Source organism: Halichoerus grypus, chromosome 8 (assembly GCF_964656455.1).
Source record: "Halichoerus grypus chromosome 8, mHalGry1.hap1.1, whole genome shotgun sequence".
In the NCBI taxonomy this organism is placed as follows: domain Eukaryota; kingdom Metazoa; phylum Chordata; class Mammalia; order Carnivora; family Phocidae; genus Halichoerus; species Halichoerus grypus.
Genome location: NC_135719.1, coordinates 130743724 through 130761964, shown reverse-complemented (window position 1 = coordinate 130761964; position 18241 = coordinate 130743724). Strand labels below are relative to the sequence as shown.

The 18241-nt window shown below is 35.8% G+C and overlaps 1 protein-coding gene, 1 long non-coding RNA gene and 1 other non-coding gene across 4 annotated transcripts in view; 2 read left to right on the top strand and 1 right to left on the bottom strand.

The window, feature by feature from the left end:
* The window catches only part of LOC118536824 (uncharacterized), a 29445-nt gene extending 28586 nt beyond the window's left edge, over window positions 1–859 (bottom strand). The window contains exon 1 of the long non-coding RNA XR_013440798.1: window positions 741–859. This is a non-coding gene — a long non-coding RNA (uncharacterized LOC118536824). The remainder of the gene's footprint in view (window positions 1–740) is intronic.
* The window catches only part of GTF2A1 (general transcription factor IIA subunit 1), a 44660-nt gene that overhangs the window by 667 nt on the left and 25752 nt on the right, over window positions 1–18241 (top strand). The window contains exons 2-4 of one of the 2 annotated variants that reach the window (XM_036094031.2): window positions 3632–3733; window positions 12343–12547; window positions 14380–14444. In XM_036094031.2, the coding sequence (XP_035949924.1) occupies window positions 3632–3733; window positions 12343–12547; window positions 14380–14444 (372 nt within the window). Of the gene's footprint in view, window positions 1–3631; window positions 3734–12315; window positions 12548–14379; window positions 14445–18241 lie in introns of those variants that run through there. The other variant, XM_078054060.1, reaches the window with a different exon arrangement.
* Window positions 13569–13712, top strand: LOC118536827 (small nucleolar RNA SNORA79). The gene has a single exon (XR_004917837.1). It is a non-coding gene; the product is annotated as a small nucleolar RNA SNORA79 (small nucleolar RNA).

Genomic DNA, 18241 nt, shown 5'->3' with positions numbered 1-18241 from the left:
GGCGGTGGCGGCGGGAGGGCGGGGGCGCCGGCGGGGCCTGGGGCCGCCGCGGGGCGGTCCGGGCCGCGGAGGCCGTTGGGCCGGGGCGAGCGCGCGGCCCTGGCCCCAGACCCCGGCCGCCGGGAGGGAGGGCGGATGGGAAGCCGCCGCTTCCTCCCCGAAGCGAGCTCGGCCGCGCTGTCTCGAGAAGGGCACCCCGAGCAGCCTCAAAACAAAAACCGCGTCTGGGGAATTGGGCGAGTCCACAAGACCCACCGTGGTCCCCTTCAATGCAGTGGAAGGTGAACGGCTACTTTAGGGGTTACTTGGGGTGTTTCTGGCGGTTGTGCTTAGGGAGCCTTCACTGGGGCCATTTTATATTTCTTAAAAAAAAAAAAAAAAAGACGAAGGTTGAAAAGCACTTATCTCGGTTCCTTCCCAATCGGTAAAATGGCGAAGGGGAAGCAAAACCCCCATCGTATCTTCCACTAGCAAAAGCACCAAAGCAAACAAAAAAAGCTTACAGTGGTCAAAGTGCCCCTGCTTTCGCCTTGAAATTTGCCTACTTCTCCCCATTTGTCCCTTTTTGGTTACTTGCGATCACGTAGGTTTGCAAAAAGCAGTCACATAAATAACCTTGTCAGTCACCAACGCAATGTGATCACTAGTCCACCCCACTCTTATTTTTATTCTGACAATAAAACACGTTTTTGCCCGGTCCCAAACGCCGCAGACAAGCCCGCGGCCGCCCGACTCCGTACCGTTGGCGACTCGGGTCGATCCATCATGGCTGCGGCCGCTTACCCTGCTTTTCAGTCCCTGAGCCTTGTGGTCCTCCTCCCTTTGGCTGCCCTGTTTATATAGAGCCATTGCCGCTCTCTAATATAGACTCTGCCAGGATGGGAAGGTGCTTTTCAGGCCTACGTCACCGCCTCTCCATTTAAACACTAGATCCGGCTTTAAATAGTGAGAGCTGCTGAGAGCGGGGCTGGGAGGTGCGTGCTCCCGAGGCGAGAGGCAGGAGCGTGCAAGCTCAGTTTATTTCTAGGTCCTTTCCTTACGCTGTAATTTCGCACCCAACAGGGCAGCTTTCAGAGTCCCAAGTTTTTTGTTGTTGTTTTGATGCAGCAGCTAGGGTTTCCTGTCTTTGTTAGGGGAAAATAGAATTGCTGTACCTTCCTTTTATTTTTATTTTTGCTTTTAAACAGAATTGTAGCTCAGCTGTCTAATCGTTTTTGTATTGGAAAATGCGTTACTCTCGGGAATTAAAAAAAAAAATGCTTCCTACATGAACTGTTAGCTGCAGGGTACTTGACTTTGGTACTGTTCTGTTCTTCAAGTATTCAGAAAATATGTTAGAAATAAAGCTTCTAATATGCCGTTGTTTTTCTATATTAAATGTTGGAGACACGAAGCTTTTTGAAGAAATAAAGTGTCTAAAGCCTCAACATAGGACCTTATGTACACAGTACATTTATGTATAGGCGAATTGTGAGTAATGAGAGTAAGGAGGCTTAGTGTAAACTGGATCTCAAAAAAATTGTAAGTTGGCAGTATTTTTATTTCATTGGATATTAATATTCTAGATGGAAGTTAATCTGATTTACTTTCCAGTGTTCCCCCCCGGGAACTAACATTTTGGAAAGGAACCTACTAAATAATCATTAGATAGTGACAGTCATGGCTCTTTAATTTACCAGTTTGGAATATCTGTGTTTTGAAAACCAGGACAAACCTAAATTACTCTGTATTTTGTTAAAAGGCAAAAACTTTGGCTTAAGTAAGGTTTAGCATTTTAAATAACTTGGAAATTGCTTATTTCAGGGAGTGCCTATGCACCCCCATGCTTTTAAAAACATGAGTATTATGGGGGCTTATCAACTTATGAACAGTTCTGCTAAATTATTGTGTATATGTCATGAAGAATACACATTTCCCTTTAGAGCTTTTATGAAATTAAATGGTCAAATTGTAGGTTAACTAAGGCACATAAGCAAAATCCCAAAACAAGATAAATTCATTAAATAGGGAGTGCCAGAAGAAAGCAAGTTTTGTAGCTGTAAATGTCTGGATCTCCAAGCTGAAGATTTTTAGGAGTGATTGACTTCAGAAAACACCAAACATCCAGTTTGCTGAAAAAATAATTTATATCATCAACTTAAGATTCATAGTAACAATTTAAAATTACACCACCTCTTTATAGTGCATTAAGTATTATTATTGGCTTAAAGAAAACCACTTTTTAAATGTTATTTTTGTAATTCAGTGGTTAAATCACCATAGATAAAATGATACCTATAGTCAGTGACAATTTCCTTATATATAGAATCAGAATGTTAAAATAAGGAGGCCCTATAGAGTTTCACATTTTGCACATGAATAACTTAAAAGTTTACAGAGGCAGATTTGGTAAAATAAAGCAGGTTAGTGAGTGGAATAGCAAAGGTGAGAACCCAGATATATGAATTGTTTTTCTGCTTGTGGTGAAAAGGAGCAAATTTTAATGGTTGAGGTAAGTTATACAGAGGAACTCATTATTTGTAGTTTTGGCAGTGCAAGAACACATTTTCTTAGAGGGTTCTCCTGTGATAACAATATTGCTGTTAGAGATGCTAGTTAAACATTTGTCTTTAAGGTTTGGTTATGAGAGCAAACCCTTGGTTTTATTGGGTAACTAGTAGTTCTTACCTTAAGCAGGCTATAAAACACAAATAATGACAAACATTAAAAGAAAAAGGCTGATACCTTAACTGTGTGTGATAATGGATAGGATTTATAACAAGATAGCTCTAGTTTTATCACACTGACATGCAGACTTCTTGCCTAACACGTTAAAAATAGGATGTGGGTTGGGCAAATTACTATTACCTTTTGATTTTTAAAAAATACTTTATACTTTTGAAAGTGCTTTCACATTTATTCTCCTTTTATTCTTCTGGCAACCTTCTAGAAAGAATCTTCCCCTCCAACCCTTCCCAAGTAATACCAACAATAATAGTAATAATTAGAAAACATTGAGGATGTCCATGATTCTATTTCATGGCATCGTCTAGGTAGTAGTTGAAGGAAAGAAATCCTGGGAAAGAAGTCAGTGTGCCTTGTTCATCTGGGGCTTTAAGACCTGTTATTGTGGGTATATGAACAGTTAAATGGTGTAGCTTAAAGGCACAGACTGGTTGACAGAAAATAGAAATTACGTGATTTTTCAATTAGATTGCAGATAATATCAGGCAAATGACTGCAGGACGTAAGTTTAAGGCTTAGTGAGGAGGTTGTGAGATCTAACAGAAGTCAAAGGAAAGAATAATAGGAACCAGTTATAAGCAACCCATAAGTCTATTTTTTGGGTCACATTAGGTGTTTTGATTATAACAACATAGGAAATTCTAACTGGAAATTGTGTGGACCTTGTATGTGTAAGGACTTCCTGTATATGAATTGCATTAGTCTTTAAGACTTCTTTTAAAATATGCAGTCATAAAATAATCCATTTTAACTGAAGCAAATGATGTTTGTTAGGATGGCCATATCTTTAAAGTTCTATCTTCTAAAATAAATTTTGATTAGTTGGAAAAATGACTTGTATTATATTTAATTTGTTTTGAATATGTGAAAAATGATCTTTTTCAAGTTTTTTATTTTTCCTTTAAAGCCTAAATTGTACAGATCTGTGATTGAAGATGTTATTAATGATGTGAGAGACATCTTTTTGGATGATGGAGTTGATGAACAAGTTCTTATGGAACTAAAAACTGTGAGTTTGCCTCTTGTTGTTGTTTTAATAGTCATACTTTTTTTTTTCCTTAAAATACTCTCTTCAGCCAGAGACTGATCCATAATTTTTCCATGGGATGAGCATTCAACTTTGCTGCAGGAGGCAGTGTGTGGATAGATGAAGGAGACTAGCTTTAGATAGCTCTACCATCCATCCTTCCTCTGCTCTTAGGCACACTGTATTTCAGTTTCATTATGTGTGATATGGGAATTGGTCAGACTTACCTTACAGGTTTGTTTTGAGGATTAAATATAATAACCATATGAAGTGCTTAAGCACAGTGTCTGGCAATAGCATTCACTATTACTAATGGACCGTTAACATTGTATATTTATGGTCTAATTATTTGACATACCTATAGTTTTGTTTTTTCCTCCCTTTTTTTTATGGTCTTAACGTACCTGTATTCTAGAAAGTGTTTATGTTGTGGAGATTAAATAAGTGCTTGATAAAATAATTTTATGTTCTTAAGTCTGAATTTTTTTTTTATGTGGACCAAATATTAGGTTTATGATGTATTTGACATTGGGAGCTGGTTTTCTGTCTCTTGGATTTCTTTGGATTTAAGCAGAAATAATTAGATATTTTTATTTAGCATTTGTGTTTTGGTGTTGTAATGACTCATGAGATTATGGAATATTTTTGCCTTATTGCTCAGAACAGTGGTTCTCAAAATAAGGTCTGTGGAGTCCTGAGGTTTCCCCACAGATTGTTTCAAGAGGTCCATGAGGTTGGCCAGATGCCCAAGTCTGAATAATCATAGTTTGTCATATTTTCAGTAAAAGTTGTGTTCTGTGAAAAGTGGCCAGTTAAAGTTGCTACTCAAATGCACTGAGTACTTTTCCTTGAGATAACTGTTCCATATCCACAGTGCTTTATGTATGCTTCCCATTTTGATGCAGTGAATATTAAAAGGATGTGTACTGAGGAGTCAAGATGAGATCACTGTTAATATTAAGAAATGCGATTATTTGATATTCTTTAATGAAATGTGTTAATATTTGGAATACTGCATAATTCACTGAACTTATATTTTCTAAATGACCAAGGCATGATGTTGCAAAATCCCTTCAAAGTGAAAGATAAATTAATGGATTTTAATCTAAAAGTATGAAAAGTTCATTGGTGTATGGTTTCAGATTCTACATTGTAGCTAACTTTAAGGAAACCATCACTTAAAATACTTCTTCTTTTCCCAGCTGTTTAGGTGTGCGAAGACAGATTTTCTTCATATATTCAACCAAAGTAATAGATGGTTGTATACGCAGATAGGAGAATCCAGCTATTTTTCCTTTAAGCTATTTGTCACTAAATTTGATTTGGTTATTTTTGTTAAAAAATGTATTATTTATGTTAACATGTGATGGATACATTGCTGTTTTTAAATGAATTTGTAAACAAACAAAAAACCCAACTTAGTTAATAATTTCATAAAAGCTCTTTGAGGTTCTCAGTAATTTTTGAAAGTGATAAAGGATCCTGAGACTCAAAAGTTTTAGAACTGCTGGCTTAGAAATTGGGTATTGAGCTCCTTGAGGACTATGTACAAATAAGTAATCATAATTAATGTTAAGAACATTTGTTTTGTTATCATTTATCTACTCAGTGGAAGTGTGAGGCTGCAGTTTAGGAACTTATTTTAAATAAAGTGAACCTCACCTTTATGGTGATGAAATCTATCTTAGAGTATTTAGGCATCTGGGTAACTTCTGTGGAGTTTTTGATAAGAATCTGCCTGTGTGAGGAAGGAAAAATACATACATTTAAGTGAAATGAGGAAATTTGTATTTACCTTGAGAGAAATGTAATGGTTATTAAAAGTGAAGGGTAGGCATCCAAAAATACAAGTGAAAGAATGCCAACTCTTGAGGCCTGAGTTGGAAGAGTGGCAATATAAACTGCTTAAATAGCATAAAGTATCTCAGGATATGAATAAGAGAATAAGATTCCTTTGTGTTATGTGGAGCAAATACTTTGCAGTTTATCTTACACTCATATAATGGTTGTCCTTGAAGTACTTTGACCTTATGTAGAAGATACAACATTTTTAAATGTAGAAAATCCATTCCAAAGTCTTTAATCTACCCTAAATCAAACTAGTAGTCAATCCAGGTTGTTTGTTATCTACTCTTGTAGATAACAAGTGTGGGGAATTGATTTTTCCTACTGGTCCCAGTAGAATCAAAGGATTCTCTCCAAAGAGAAGGAGATGTCTTTGAGATTAAATAGATCTACCTGTATTTTTATTACATTTGACTGTTCAAATATATATTAGTGTAATATATATATATAATGTAGTATATATGAATATTATATATGTTTTATACATTGATTTGTTTGATGGCTAGTTTTTAATGATAAAAATGGCGAATTATTCTACTTTGAATCCCTAGCCTCTGTAGAGCACAGTGCCTCGTATATGTGGTTGGTATTCAGTAAATATTTAATTAAATTAGTTAATAACAAACATGGCTCCAGAACCTAACAGAACAAAGTAGTTTAATATTTTTGCTGTTTTTCAGATGGAGCATACTCTTCTATTGTGGGTTGTAACTGGATTTAAAAATAAACTGTTGGGGCGCCTGGGTGGCTTAGTTGGTAAAGCAACTGCCTTCGGCTCAAGTCATGAACCCAGGGTTCTGGGATCGAGCCCCACATTGGGCTCCTTGCTCAGCAGGGAGCCTCTTTCTCCCTCTACCTACTACTCCACCTGCTGTGCTCTCTCTCTCTGTCAATAAATAAATAAAAAATCTTTAAAAAAAATAAAATAAAAATAAAACTCTTATACTAAATTGAGTTTATGTTATTTTAATTCTCTGTACTAAATTTCTTCAGGATCCCATTAGAATTTCCAGAATGTGCCGTATCTGTGCTCTCCAGTATGGTAGCCACTAGTGACATGTGGCTATTAAGCACTTGAAATGTAGTTAATGGAACTGAAGAACTGAATTTTTAATTATAATTAATTGCAATTTAAATCACCATGTGTGGCTGGTAGATATTATATTAGACTCTATAGGTTTAGACATTCTTGCTGACAAAAACTAACATTAATTTTGTGTTTTATGGTTTACAGAGGACCTTGTCATTAGTTCTAGCCCCTTCCTCCCCACTTTTTGGCTGTTTCACAGACTTTTATCAGAAACTTCACCACTGCTGTGAGGGATACAATGGTGAATTAGATGATGAATTAAGATGAGTAATGACTGTGCATGTAATTTGAAGTTTAACCACAGAATGCTGGAAGAGAGGCGATTAAAAAAAGTCAACCCAATTCTCAGAGGTTATCTCTTGAAACACTTTGGACCTACTTTAATGTATAAACTATGGGAGATAGAAAAAAACACCTAAAACATAGTCTTCATAGTCTTTAATCTGTATTTGAATGTAAATTGTGTTTTGGATTAGTGAGTAATTATGGGTGGGAATGACCGTCTACAAATCCTGTTCAAAGTGAATGATAAAATCATCCTCATTTCTACACTGTTAGACTTATCCATATCTAAACAGCAAGTACCTATAAAACATGACCTCTCTCCTCAATAAAATAAAGTGAGAAGAATTTCCTCAATTGGAGACAAATCTGAAACTCAGTTTATTGGTCTCTAGATCAGGTTTGTCAGCCTTGGCACTACTGTCATTTGTTAATTCTTTGTTGCAGAGAGCTCTTCTGTTCTTTGTAGAATGTTAACAGCATACCTGGCCTCTGCCCACTAAATGCCAGTAGCACTGCTCATTTCTGACAACCAAAAATGTCTCCATGCATTGCCAGATGTCCCTGGGGAGCAAAACCACCACTGATTGAGAACCATTATTCTAAATATACTCTAGTTATATATAAATACTTGGGCCATAACTTGAACAATAATCTATTATTCTCTACTTCATTTATCCTTGGGGAAAACTCTGTACCCTATCCCCATTTCAAGGGAGCCCAGAAATGCAGTTTTCTTGTATTTATTCAGGAGCTAGATGTTTTGTGAAAGTAGAATCCTTCAAATTTCTAGCCTGGCAAACTGCCAGGAAATAGTAGATTTAATCGCAAATTTGTAGATCAAAAAATAGACTCAGAGGGAATATCCTTTGATAAGGTCATTTAGCAAATGGTAGAGACTTGAACGTAGGCCTTTTGTCTCCAGATGACATATACAATAACCAGTAAAAAGGAAGGTACCAGAGTTGTGACTAGACCTTTTGTGATAGCAGCAGTATACTGTAGAGATTAAAACTTGGACCAGAGCTGGGATTAGGTTGAGGCAAGCGAGGGGTCTAGGGTGTAGAATTTAAAGGACATTCAGTCTTCACTCTCAGGGTCCAGGTTCCCTGACTGGGAACACTGGAGTCAGACTGCCTGGATTATTTCCCACTTTTGTCTGCTATTAGTTGGTGGTCTTGGATAAATTATCTAACTTACTGTTCTTCAGGTTCTTTTTCTGTAAAAAGGAGATAGTAACAATGTCTGTGTTATAGGATTTTGTAAAAATGAGTCTGTATGTGTAAAGTTACTTGCAAAGTGCACAGTAAGAATACAATACAGGATTAATCTAGTTAATATGATCTATAGATGTACATTAGAGCCATTTGGGGAACAGAAAATGAGTTTTCTCCATGTCTAATTTCAGAGACCTGGCAAAGATTGATGAAATAGGATTGCCAGAAATAATAGCTACTGTGTTGGAGGGAAAATAGTATTATAAAAATAAAGAGAATTCTTCTGTTTCCTAAGCAAAATAAATAAATACATAACAGTTCAGTATTCTTGATTGTTGTCAGTAGTATTAATATGATCACTGTTGCCGAAAACAGTATTGCATTATTTTAAATAGCTGATATTTAAAAAACAGTATTTTGATAAATACAATTAAAATCATAAAAAAGAAATTGGATTAAAACAAAACATTTAGCTGATTTGAACTCTATATTATTTGATATTATGAGTTTAATGCTAAGTATTTGTACAGTACTATATTTGTGTTTTTCACGTTACCTAGGATAGTATTTGGTACTTAGTAAATGTGGCTTCTCAATAGACTACTCCAACACCCGTTTTTCCTCTGCTGCCTACCCAACCCCAGCAGTTGGAAATGTGTGGGGCCATGTTTGCTTGTCTTAATGACATTGGGCACCTTTGGCATTTAGTCAGCTACAGCCAGGAATGTTGTTTTTTCTGTACACTTCCTGTGGCACTACCCTGTACAGTAAAGAATTGTCCTGGCCAAAATGTCAGTAGCATCCTTACAGAGAAACATTATGCTAGAAAACAACAGTTTGTTTTCCCTTTTCTTCTTTGAAATTACTAAATGTCTGATAAGTTCTTAGTCATTTTGTTAGCTCCTGAATAAGTCTCTGCCTTGAAGGAGTTCATACTTCAGTAGAGAAGGTAGACTTAGTGTGAAAAGTATGATAGAAATATTTCTAGGGTTTGGAGGCAGTGAGTGATTTCTCTTGAGGCTGTGTGACTTTGACGTTTCCATTGTTTAGGGAATCATGAGGGAAGACTGCTAGTCGGAATAGTTTACTAAGATTTAGACACGAGATATGTATGGTATATTCAGGGAACTGCAAGTACTTTGACACTGTTAGGAAAGTAGAATGCGAGTTGTAGTAGCAGAGAAGTAACATAATTCTGTATTAAGGAGCTTGATCTTTACGTGAGAAAGATTTTCTGGGGTGCTAGTTAAAATGCAGATTTTTGGACCTCTGCCCCAGAGAGTCTGACCTGATAGAGGCACAGTCTGACATTTTCTTTTTAATTCAATAACATATACCAAAAAATAAAAAAAAATTAAATTGACTTTTAACAACCCACTAATGGGTTGCAGTGTGCACTTTGAAAAGCATTGGTTTAGACTTTAATAGCGTGCATTAAAGTGACCTGGACAGGTTATTAAAACAGATTTTTGGCTCCATCCCCAGAGTTGCTGAGTCAGTAGGTCTGGCGTGGGGCCTGAGAATTAGTATGCCTAACAAGTTCTCAGGTGATGCTGATCACCACATTTTGAGGACCACTGATTTATAGAGGATAGATTGGAAGAGCAAGTTTTCACTAGAATGTAGACCCTGTGAGGAGGAGGATTTTTGTCAGGTTTGTTCACTGTCTGTTCTCAGTGCCTCTAATAGTGTCTAGTACATAGGAGATCTCAGGAATTATTTGTAGAATTTATGACTTGATGTGGGGAGCTCAGTGGCTTAGTCATTACACTTTATGGTAGTACTGGTGAGAGGAAAGGACTTGAACCAGGGCCATACCAGTAAGGATAGATTGGAACAATGCTTTCCCCTGCTCAGCGGGAAGCCTGCTTCTCCCTCTCCCATTCCCCCTGCTTGTGTTCCCTCTCTCGCTGTCTCTGTCAAATAAATAAATAAAATCTTAAAATTTTTTTTAAAAATCATGGTTTAAACAACTGTATCTTAAAGCATATAAACAATGGTACCTTGATTTTTGGTTTACCAGAGGCCAGGTTTTGTTTTGTTTTAGAACACACAAAAGAAGTGTAGAAGTTTTGGGTGAATGCAGACTATTCAGGAACCTTTGTATGAAATATGTTAGTTGGAATGTATTTTATTCAGTGTGTAAGTGTCCGTTTTGTCCTGTGTGCTATGCTAGATGCCTACTCTACAGAGATGAACCAGATACAACTTGAGCTCTCAGAAAATAATTCTTTGTTACCCTAAGAGGAACTCTAGCTGTTTTTAATTTGAGATTTTTCAGAGACAGATTTCTTAGCTGGAAGTGATTTTAGAAGTAATTCAATTTGTCTTCTTTTTATTTTTATTTTTATTTTCATTTTCAAAGATTTTATTTATTTATTCGACAGAGAGAGACACAGCGAGAGAGGGGACACACGCAGGGGCAGAGGGAGAGGGAGAACCGGACTCCCCGCTGAGCAAGGAGTCCAATGTGGGACTCGATCCCAGGACCCTGGGATCATGGTCTGAGCCGAAGGCAGATGCTTAACAACTGAGCCACCCAGGCGCTCTGTCCTCTTTTTAGATAAAGAGGAAAATGCCCAAGAAAGATACATAATTTGTCCACAAAGCCGAATAGTGGCCAAACCAGGACTGTGTTTCTTACTTTTGGTGAAATGCTCTATTACACTATTAATAGCACCACAACCGTAATAATGAAAACTAACATTTATTGGTCACTGAGTTTATGCTAGATTCTGATAAACGTTTTGCATAAATATGTTACTGAGTCCTTACAACAACCCGTGAGAGAGAGATTGTTACTCTCTCTATAAGAATAGGCTTCAGGCAAATCTAAATAGCTTGCTAAGGGGAATGGTTGCTTTGGGAGATTGACCTTTAGTTTACTTTTTTAGCAAGCCATTAGAGATATGCTGGAAATGTTATTAGCATGTAGCTACAAATATACAATTTCTAGAACAGTTGGAAGTGTTGGAAGATGATAAAGATCTTGTGAGTGTGGTAAAAGGATCCTTTTTGAAGGATCTGATAGAAGTCTAAGGTGTGTTAGGCAGTATTCCACGAGCATATCCTAGGGGAGAAAACAAAATGTGTGTAGGTGCTAGGTGCTTGTGTACAAAATGACTGAATTATTATTATTTTTAAAATATTTCATTTGAGAGAGAGAGAGAGTACATGTGTGCTCAAGAGTGGGGGCGGGGAGGGGGGGAGGAGGGACAAACAGACTGTGCAGAGCCTAACGCCAAAATCAAGAGTTGGACGCTTAACTGACTGAGCCACCCAGGTGCCCCCAAAATAACTGAATTACATTTCATTTGTATATCTAAAAAATGGTTTGTTTCTTTCTTGGGCAATTTATTATAAGGGTTGAGGTTCTCCAGATTGAACACTAAGTCTGGTAGAGAGGAAATGTGTTAGGGAAAAGTATGAAATAGTCATAAGTATTTTATTTTCTGTCTTTTGCCCATGTCTGATTTTTCTTTTCCCCATTGTAATAGCTGTCCTAGGGTGAGGAGAAAATAGAGAAGTGGCAAAGCAGAAAAGGATTGTTATTCCTTGTCATGATGGAAGTTAGGGGAGAATTTCAAAAGGTGTGGAGGGTTGAGAGTGCCTCTAAAAGCATTGGGCATTGCTGTTTCTTTTTTCTTGCGTAGGATCAGACAGATGGAAACTTAGGCTTTTCTAACTTGAGGATTGCCTCTGTAACGTTTCTCATTGTTCAGATCAAGAAAAGATGAATTTATGTTTTACATGTATAATTTAAAAATTAGATATTTCATTAAAGGGAGATTTCCATGAAAATAGTTAAGAATTGATTTGATGTTAAAAAAGGATAATCTTTGATTATTAAAAAATTGCTTATATGAAATTCTGCCTGGAATTACTAAGGAATTACTGAAGAAAGTTTGAAGATATAAAAAGAAACAAAATTTTTCATTACTCTAAAATAGCAAAAAATAAATTTGATACTTTAAAATTAATTTTCATTACTGTATATACTTGGGTAAGAATTAGATTGGTTTATTAGAGATTGGTTTTATCAGTTTTGAAAATGAAAGAATTTTATAAACAGACTAGTAAAATATGGTTTGTCCACATGTTCAGAGTTATCTTCACTAACATTCACTTAGAATGTTCCTTACTTTTCTTTGCCTTAGTTGTGGGAGAATAAACTAATGCAGTCTAGGGCAGTAGATGGATTTCATTCGGAAGAGCAGCAGCTTTTATTGCAAGTTCAGCAGCAGCATCAACCCCAGCAGCAGCAACATCACCACCACCACCACCATCAGCAAACTCAGCCACAGCAGACGGTACCTCAGCAAGCGCAGACCCAGCAGGTCCTTATTCCTGCATCACAGCAAGGTGAGACTGGGTATATTTTTCTGCTTACAACTTGGAAATGAAATTTGTCATTTTCAAAGAAGAGAGATACTGTAGGTTTTTCCTTTCTATTGACTGAGTGGGTAGTCTGTGTGTATTTACGTACAAATTTTGTATAAAACGTGGATTCTGTATTGTAGTAATGATAAACAAGTAGTTAACTAATTGAGAGCCTAAGATGATATAAGTGTATTAATATTTTTTTTGAGAAGGCTACATAATGGTGGATATCCTAAAATACATCAGACCTATAAAGATTTATTTACTAAGGGTTTTGTTATTTTATGTGGTAAAATCGTTACCTACTTTCTTTATGAAATTGATTTATTTCTTCAAAGACATTTAAGTTTGGTTTTTATAAATACATCTTAAACACTGGGGGAGTTTTGTAAGTGTGGCAGTCTGAAATTTCAATTCCCTAATACTTTAAATGTAAATTGACTGAATTAGATTTCTTTTAAGTGAAGAGTATATGTACATAACAATTTATTTACTTAGTTTAAAGGTAAGAAAAACCAAGTATTTATAGAGTGTGTCCATAGTGCTTTGTACTGTGCAAGTAAATTTATAGATTTGTTTCATTGAAGCTTTAAAAAAGGCTTTGTGAAGTAGCTCTTCCAACATTTTCAGTGGTAAGGAAAATTTGGGCCCTGAGAAGGCTAGGAAGCTTGGTCTGTTACATGTAATAAGTATTTTCTGTCTTGACACAGACGTATTCGGTTATGAAACTTACCTAGCATTTGAGTTTTGTAAATCTTGTTACTGGAGAGGAGAAAGAAGATAAATGAAAAGTTTTATTTTAAGGTAACGGTTTAGTTACCCATTTGCCTCATTTGAGAGTATCTGAGAATATATAAGACTTAAAATTGATAGTGATATATAGTAAGTATTGCATGGTAGAAATGTCTGTTTGGATTGTTTTACTGTTTATACCAAATAAGACTTTTAATACTTGGTTTTATTCTATACCTGCATCAAATAATTTTATCCTTTTGATCTGTTTTGATGACTGTTCCTCCTATTGCCTTCAGGCCTGGCACTAGGATTTTAGGTCATCATAAATTAAAATTTGATTTTCTTCACTCAGAGAATGTTAGGATAATGGGATTATCTGTTTATTCTCTGAAATTTGCGGAATCAAACACTTAGTTCCTTTTATACTTACGTAACATTGCCATTCTTTCTTTCATTTTTTTTTTTTTAACATTGCCATTATTTCTGATTTATATTTTTTAAAAAGTTGGTGGAAGTAACTTAAGATTCTGGCAACTGTCAAATGGGAGAAGAGGGCTATGTAGATTAAAGACAACTAGTTAATAGTTTTTTTGAGCTCATTCTTAATGGGTTACTAACTCATTCTAACAGTAGTAGTATATCAACAAAACAATACTGAGTTAGCAAGACAATTAAGTTGTGTTTGAAAATTTCCAGTTTAAGAATGCACAGAGCTGTGTGTATATATATATGTGTGTGTGTGTATATATATATACATATATATATATATATATGTATATATATATGTATAGGTATTAGGTATTTCATAGGTATCTCATTACTTCATGTTCCCAAATTCCTTTGTATCCTTAGGTGTTGTTATTCAAATCTTTTTTTTAGTTGATGTTGTCTAGTATAAGATGGGTATATCACAGCTGTTATTTGCCGTAGAAATTGATAACAGTCTGAGGTATTAAATAGGTGAATGCATTTGAATGCAGAAAACAGGAAAAAAGTTTTCAGCATTGTATAGTATTCTTAGGATTATGAAACAGCCTCATGGTTCCTTGTTTGCACTTGTACTTTTTTTTTTTTAATAGCTGCTGCACCACAAGTTATAGTTCCTGATTCTAAGCTGATACAACATATGAATGCGTCAAACATGGTAAGACTCAGAACATAGCATTTTGCCTCTACTTATTCTAACTCAAAATTGCGATTATGCCCAGGTATGTTCTGTATTAACAACCTGAAGTTTATTCAAAACTTGAACAAAATGGCTGTTTTATTTGGTTTCCTAATTATTGGATTTAGCAGCAGATCTAAAGTTTAACTTGATATTTAGACATAGAGATTCATAAAATTATGCAGTTTTCTGTTGGAAATACCAAAAGAATGATGCTTTGTGAGAGCTCTTTCATCCCAGGCTATTTTTGGAAAATGGGTTTAGGGGACCTACCAAACATAATGTGCCAATTATAGTTGTTTCAGAAGACCCATTAATTACTAGAGGTCAGGAATGCTAAGAATTATAAACTTTAAAAATGAAAATGAACTGTTTCGATAGTTCAGGGTAACTTTTTAAGACCAAACCTTTAAAGAAATTTTTGCTCTGATTTAACAATAGCATAGCTTAATAAGATTTATTACAATGTGTACATTATTACTTTAAAATATATTTTAACCAATTTGAGTTTATTATTCATTAGTCTTTTGGTATTTCTAAAGGATATTCACTGAACCTAAGTCCTCAAATTTTCAAATTTCATTTAGGGTATGTAGTATTTCCCATCAAATACAGTACCATATAACTAAAATTAGAAAAACTACTTCAGATTCTTAGAGAATCTTTACCTATATACTTAAAGTTTTTTTAATAAGACATTAAAATGAAGTTTTATTAGAATAATTATTCCAGCACTTTCTCATAAATGGCTTTTCTTTGTTCTGTTTACAGTAAATAGACTGTTAGTGGAGTCTCACCTCTGACATTCTTAAATTAATCCAAATCTTTATTTAAAGGCAAGAATCACTTTTAAAAAAATCGCTTACTGCTAGCAATGAGATTTTTTTTTTCAGATAGTTCTTTTTTTTTAATGAAAAAGCAAAAATATATATTTTTCAAAGATTTATTTATTTTAGAGAGGGATGGGTGGGGGCGGCGTGGAGAGGGAAAGAGAGTCTTCAGCCGACTCCACACAGAACGGCAGAGCCTGATGCGGGGCTTGCTCTCACAACTCTGAGATCATGACCTGAGCCAAAACCAAGAGTTGAACACTTAACCGACTGTGCCACCGAGGTGCCCTGTAAAAGCAGTATTTTAAAAAATCACTTCTGTTTGGTGAGTAATGAGTAGTTAACCTCAAAGCTCATCTGTGATTGATAAGCCAGATAGGAAACAGGGCTTACGTACTAGACAAATGACTCCTTTTTAAATATACCAGCCTTACAAATTTATAGCTTGACAGAATTACAAATTTCTACATGATAGTAGAAATTACAGTTTTTAAATTCACAAAAGAATCAAGGATATCTATTTGTCCTTGTAGTTCAGGTTGCTGGAATCAGTTCTTCATAAAAATCACAAAATTCCAGCCTATCATGGAATCACAAGAGTTTTTATCATTCAGAAAATTCCATTTCAAGTCTAAGGCCCCAAATTTCCTAACCTCCATTCTTAAAAATGAAAGTCTCACTGTAGGATCTATATTGCAGTTTATGCTATTGAGACTGTTTCCTAGGGAGTAACTTGTGTCCTTTCGTTTTTTAAGATTTATTTATTCATCTAACAGAGAAGGAAAGAGAGAGCATGCGCAGACACAACGCAGGTGGAGGGGCAGAGGGAGGGGGAGCAAGCCCCCCACTGAGTGCAAAGGCAGACACAGGGCTTGATCCCAGGACCCTGAGATCATGACCTGAGCCGAAATCAAGAATCGGCCACTTAAAACACTGAGCCACTCAGGCGCTCTGACTTTTGTCCTTTTAAAACAGAAAATTTTGTAGAATGACTTGCAGTAGGCCCATCTGATTTCTAAGAATTTTAAGTTTTGAAAGAAAATTTTGAATTAAAATAGTATTTAAAGAGACTGGGGCAAAATTAGTGGCCCATCTCTTACTTGTTATGTCTCCTTGATTCTGAAGAGCATGTATTTAAACAGATCATAGGTCAGAAACATCTATCAATAAAAGGTGTTAGCATTTATGGGTATTTTAGTATTTTAGTTGATGTTTTCAGTGTTTGCCCCATGTATTTTATATGTTCTGAAGTACAGTCACTGTAGGCTCTTTACAAATAAAAGTTTTTTGGTTTTGTTTGTTTGAATTATTATTCCTGATTCAAAGATACCCATTTGATTGATTGATTGATTTCCGTTTTCTTTTTTTAATTTAAATTTTAGGTAGTTAACATACAGTGCTATATTGGTTTCTGGAGTAGAATTCAGTGATTAATCACTTACATACACTACCCATTGCTCATCATAACAATTGCCCTCCTTAATACCCATCCCCCTTTAGCCCATTCCCTGTTCACCTCCCTCCATCAACCCTGTTTGTTCTCTTTTGTTAAGAGTCTCTTATGGCTTGTTTTTCCTCCCTCCTCTTTCTTTTCCCCCTTCCCATATGTTCATCCCTTTTCTTTTTTAAATTCCACATATGAGTGAGATCACACAGTATTTGTCTTTCTCTGACTGACTTATTTCACTTAATGTAATACACTTTAGCTCCATCCATGTCATTGCAGATGGCAAGATTTTATTCCAGTTTTGATTTTTTTAAAAGCTAGGCATGCTTTGGAAATGAACATTGAAAAGTTATGTACTTTGGGGCGCCTGGGTGGCTCAGTCGTTAAGCGTCTGCCTTCGGCTCAGGTCATGATCCCAGGGTTCTGGGATCGAGCCCCACATTGGGCTCCCTGCTCAGCAGGAAGCCTGCTTCTCCCTCTCCCACTCCCCCTGCTTGTGTTCCCTCTCTCGCTGTGTCTCTCTCTGTCAAATAAATAAATAAAATCTTTAAAAAAAAAAAAAAGAAAAGTTATGTACTTTAATAAGAATGTAGGATAGTGATAATGTATTAGGGAGAAAGCTATTTCAGGGAACCTACAAAACAGGACCTTATATCAAACCAGTGTTGCAGGTTCTCTTTATGAAATAATTGCTCTAATGCATTATTCATATTAGGGCTGTTTCATAAAATACAAGAAGAAATTTTCAGTAGGCATTGATAAAAGATGGTTTGTGTATGGTATGTCACTCAACAGATATTTATTGATAGCATCTTGAATGTGCAGAGGTTTGCAGGTGGTTATTGTGTCATGTGTGCTGTGTAGAAACTAGAGGTGTCACTTTGCCAGTAGAGGGAGATCTATTAATCTTATAAAATCTGAATATTAATATTTCTGAATAGAATTTCTCAGTAGTAAGTGGTTGTTAATGTGTTCCTTAGACTTAAATTACCTTTCATTTGTCTATACAGACAAGATTTATTTAAAATAAATGAAATGCAGAACCTGCATTTCATGAAAAGAACCTGGTGGGGCTATAGCTGGATTCTGGTTACATAGTGGGAATTTGGGGCTTTAGATGTAGAAACTAGTTAGGCCTATCAAATGGAAACAAGAAGCACGTTTTCTTAGAACACTGTATTTGGAGTCTAGACTAGATAGTAGTGTCATGAACCTACTTGCGTATAATTTTCCAAGAATTGTTGACTTCTCTGGCATTAGCATCTTCAAAGCACAGTTAAATTTATTTCTCAGAGATTACCAAATAGAGGTGTTTCTAAAAATGTGTATGTTAGATTGGTATGTGAAGGCTTGGTACCTTTAAAAAGATTGAAGGATGAGGGAGAAAAATTACCTCTATATATAGTTACAGTGAGATGCATGGAACTACTTTGAGTATAGAATTAAAAAAACAGTAAAAATGTGGTGTAATTCTTTTGGAGGAAAGGGGAGAGGAGAAG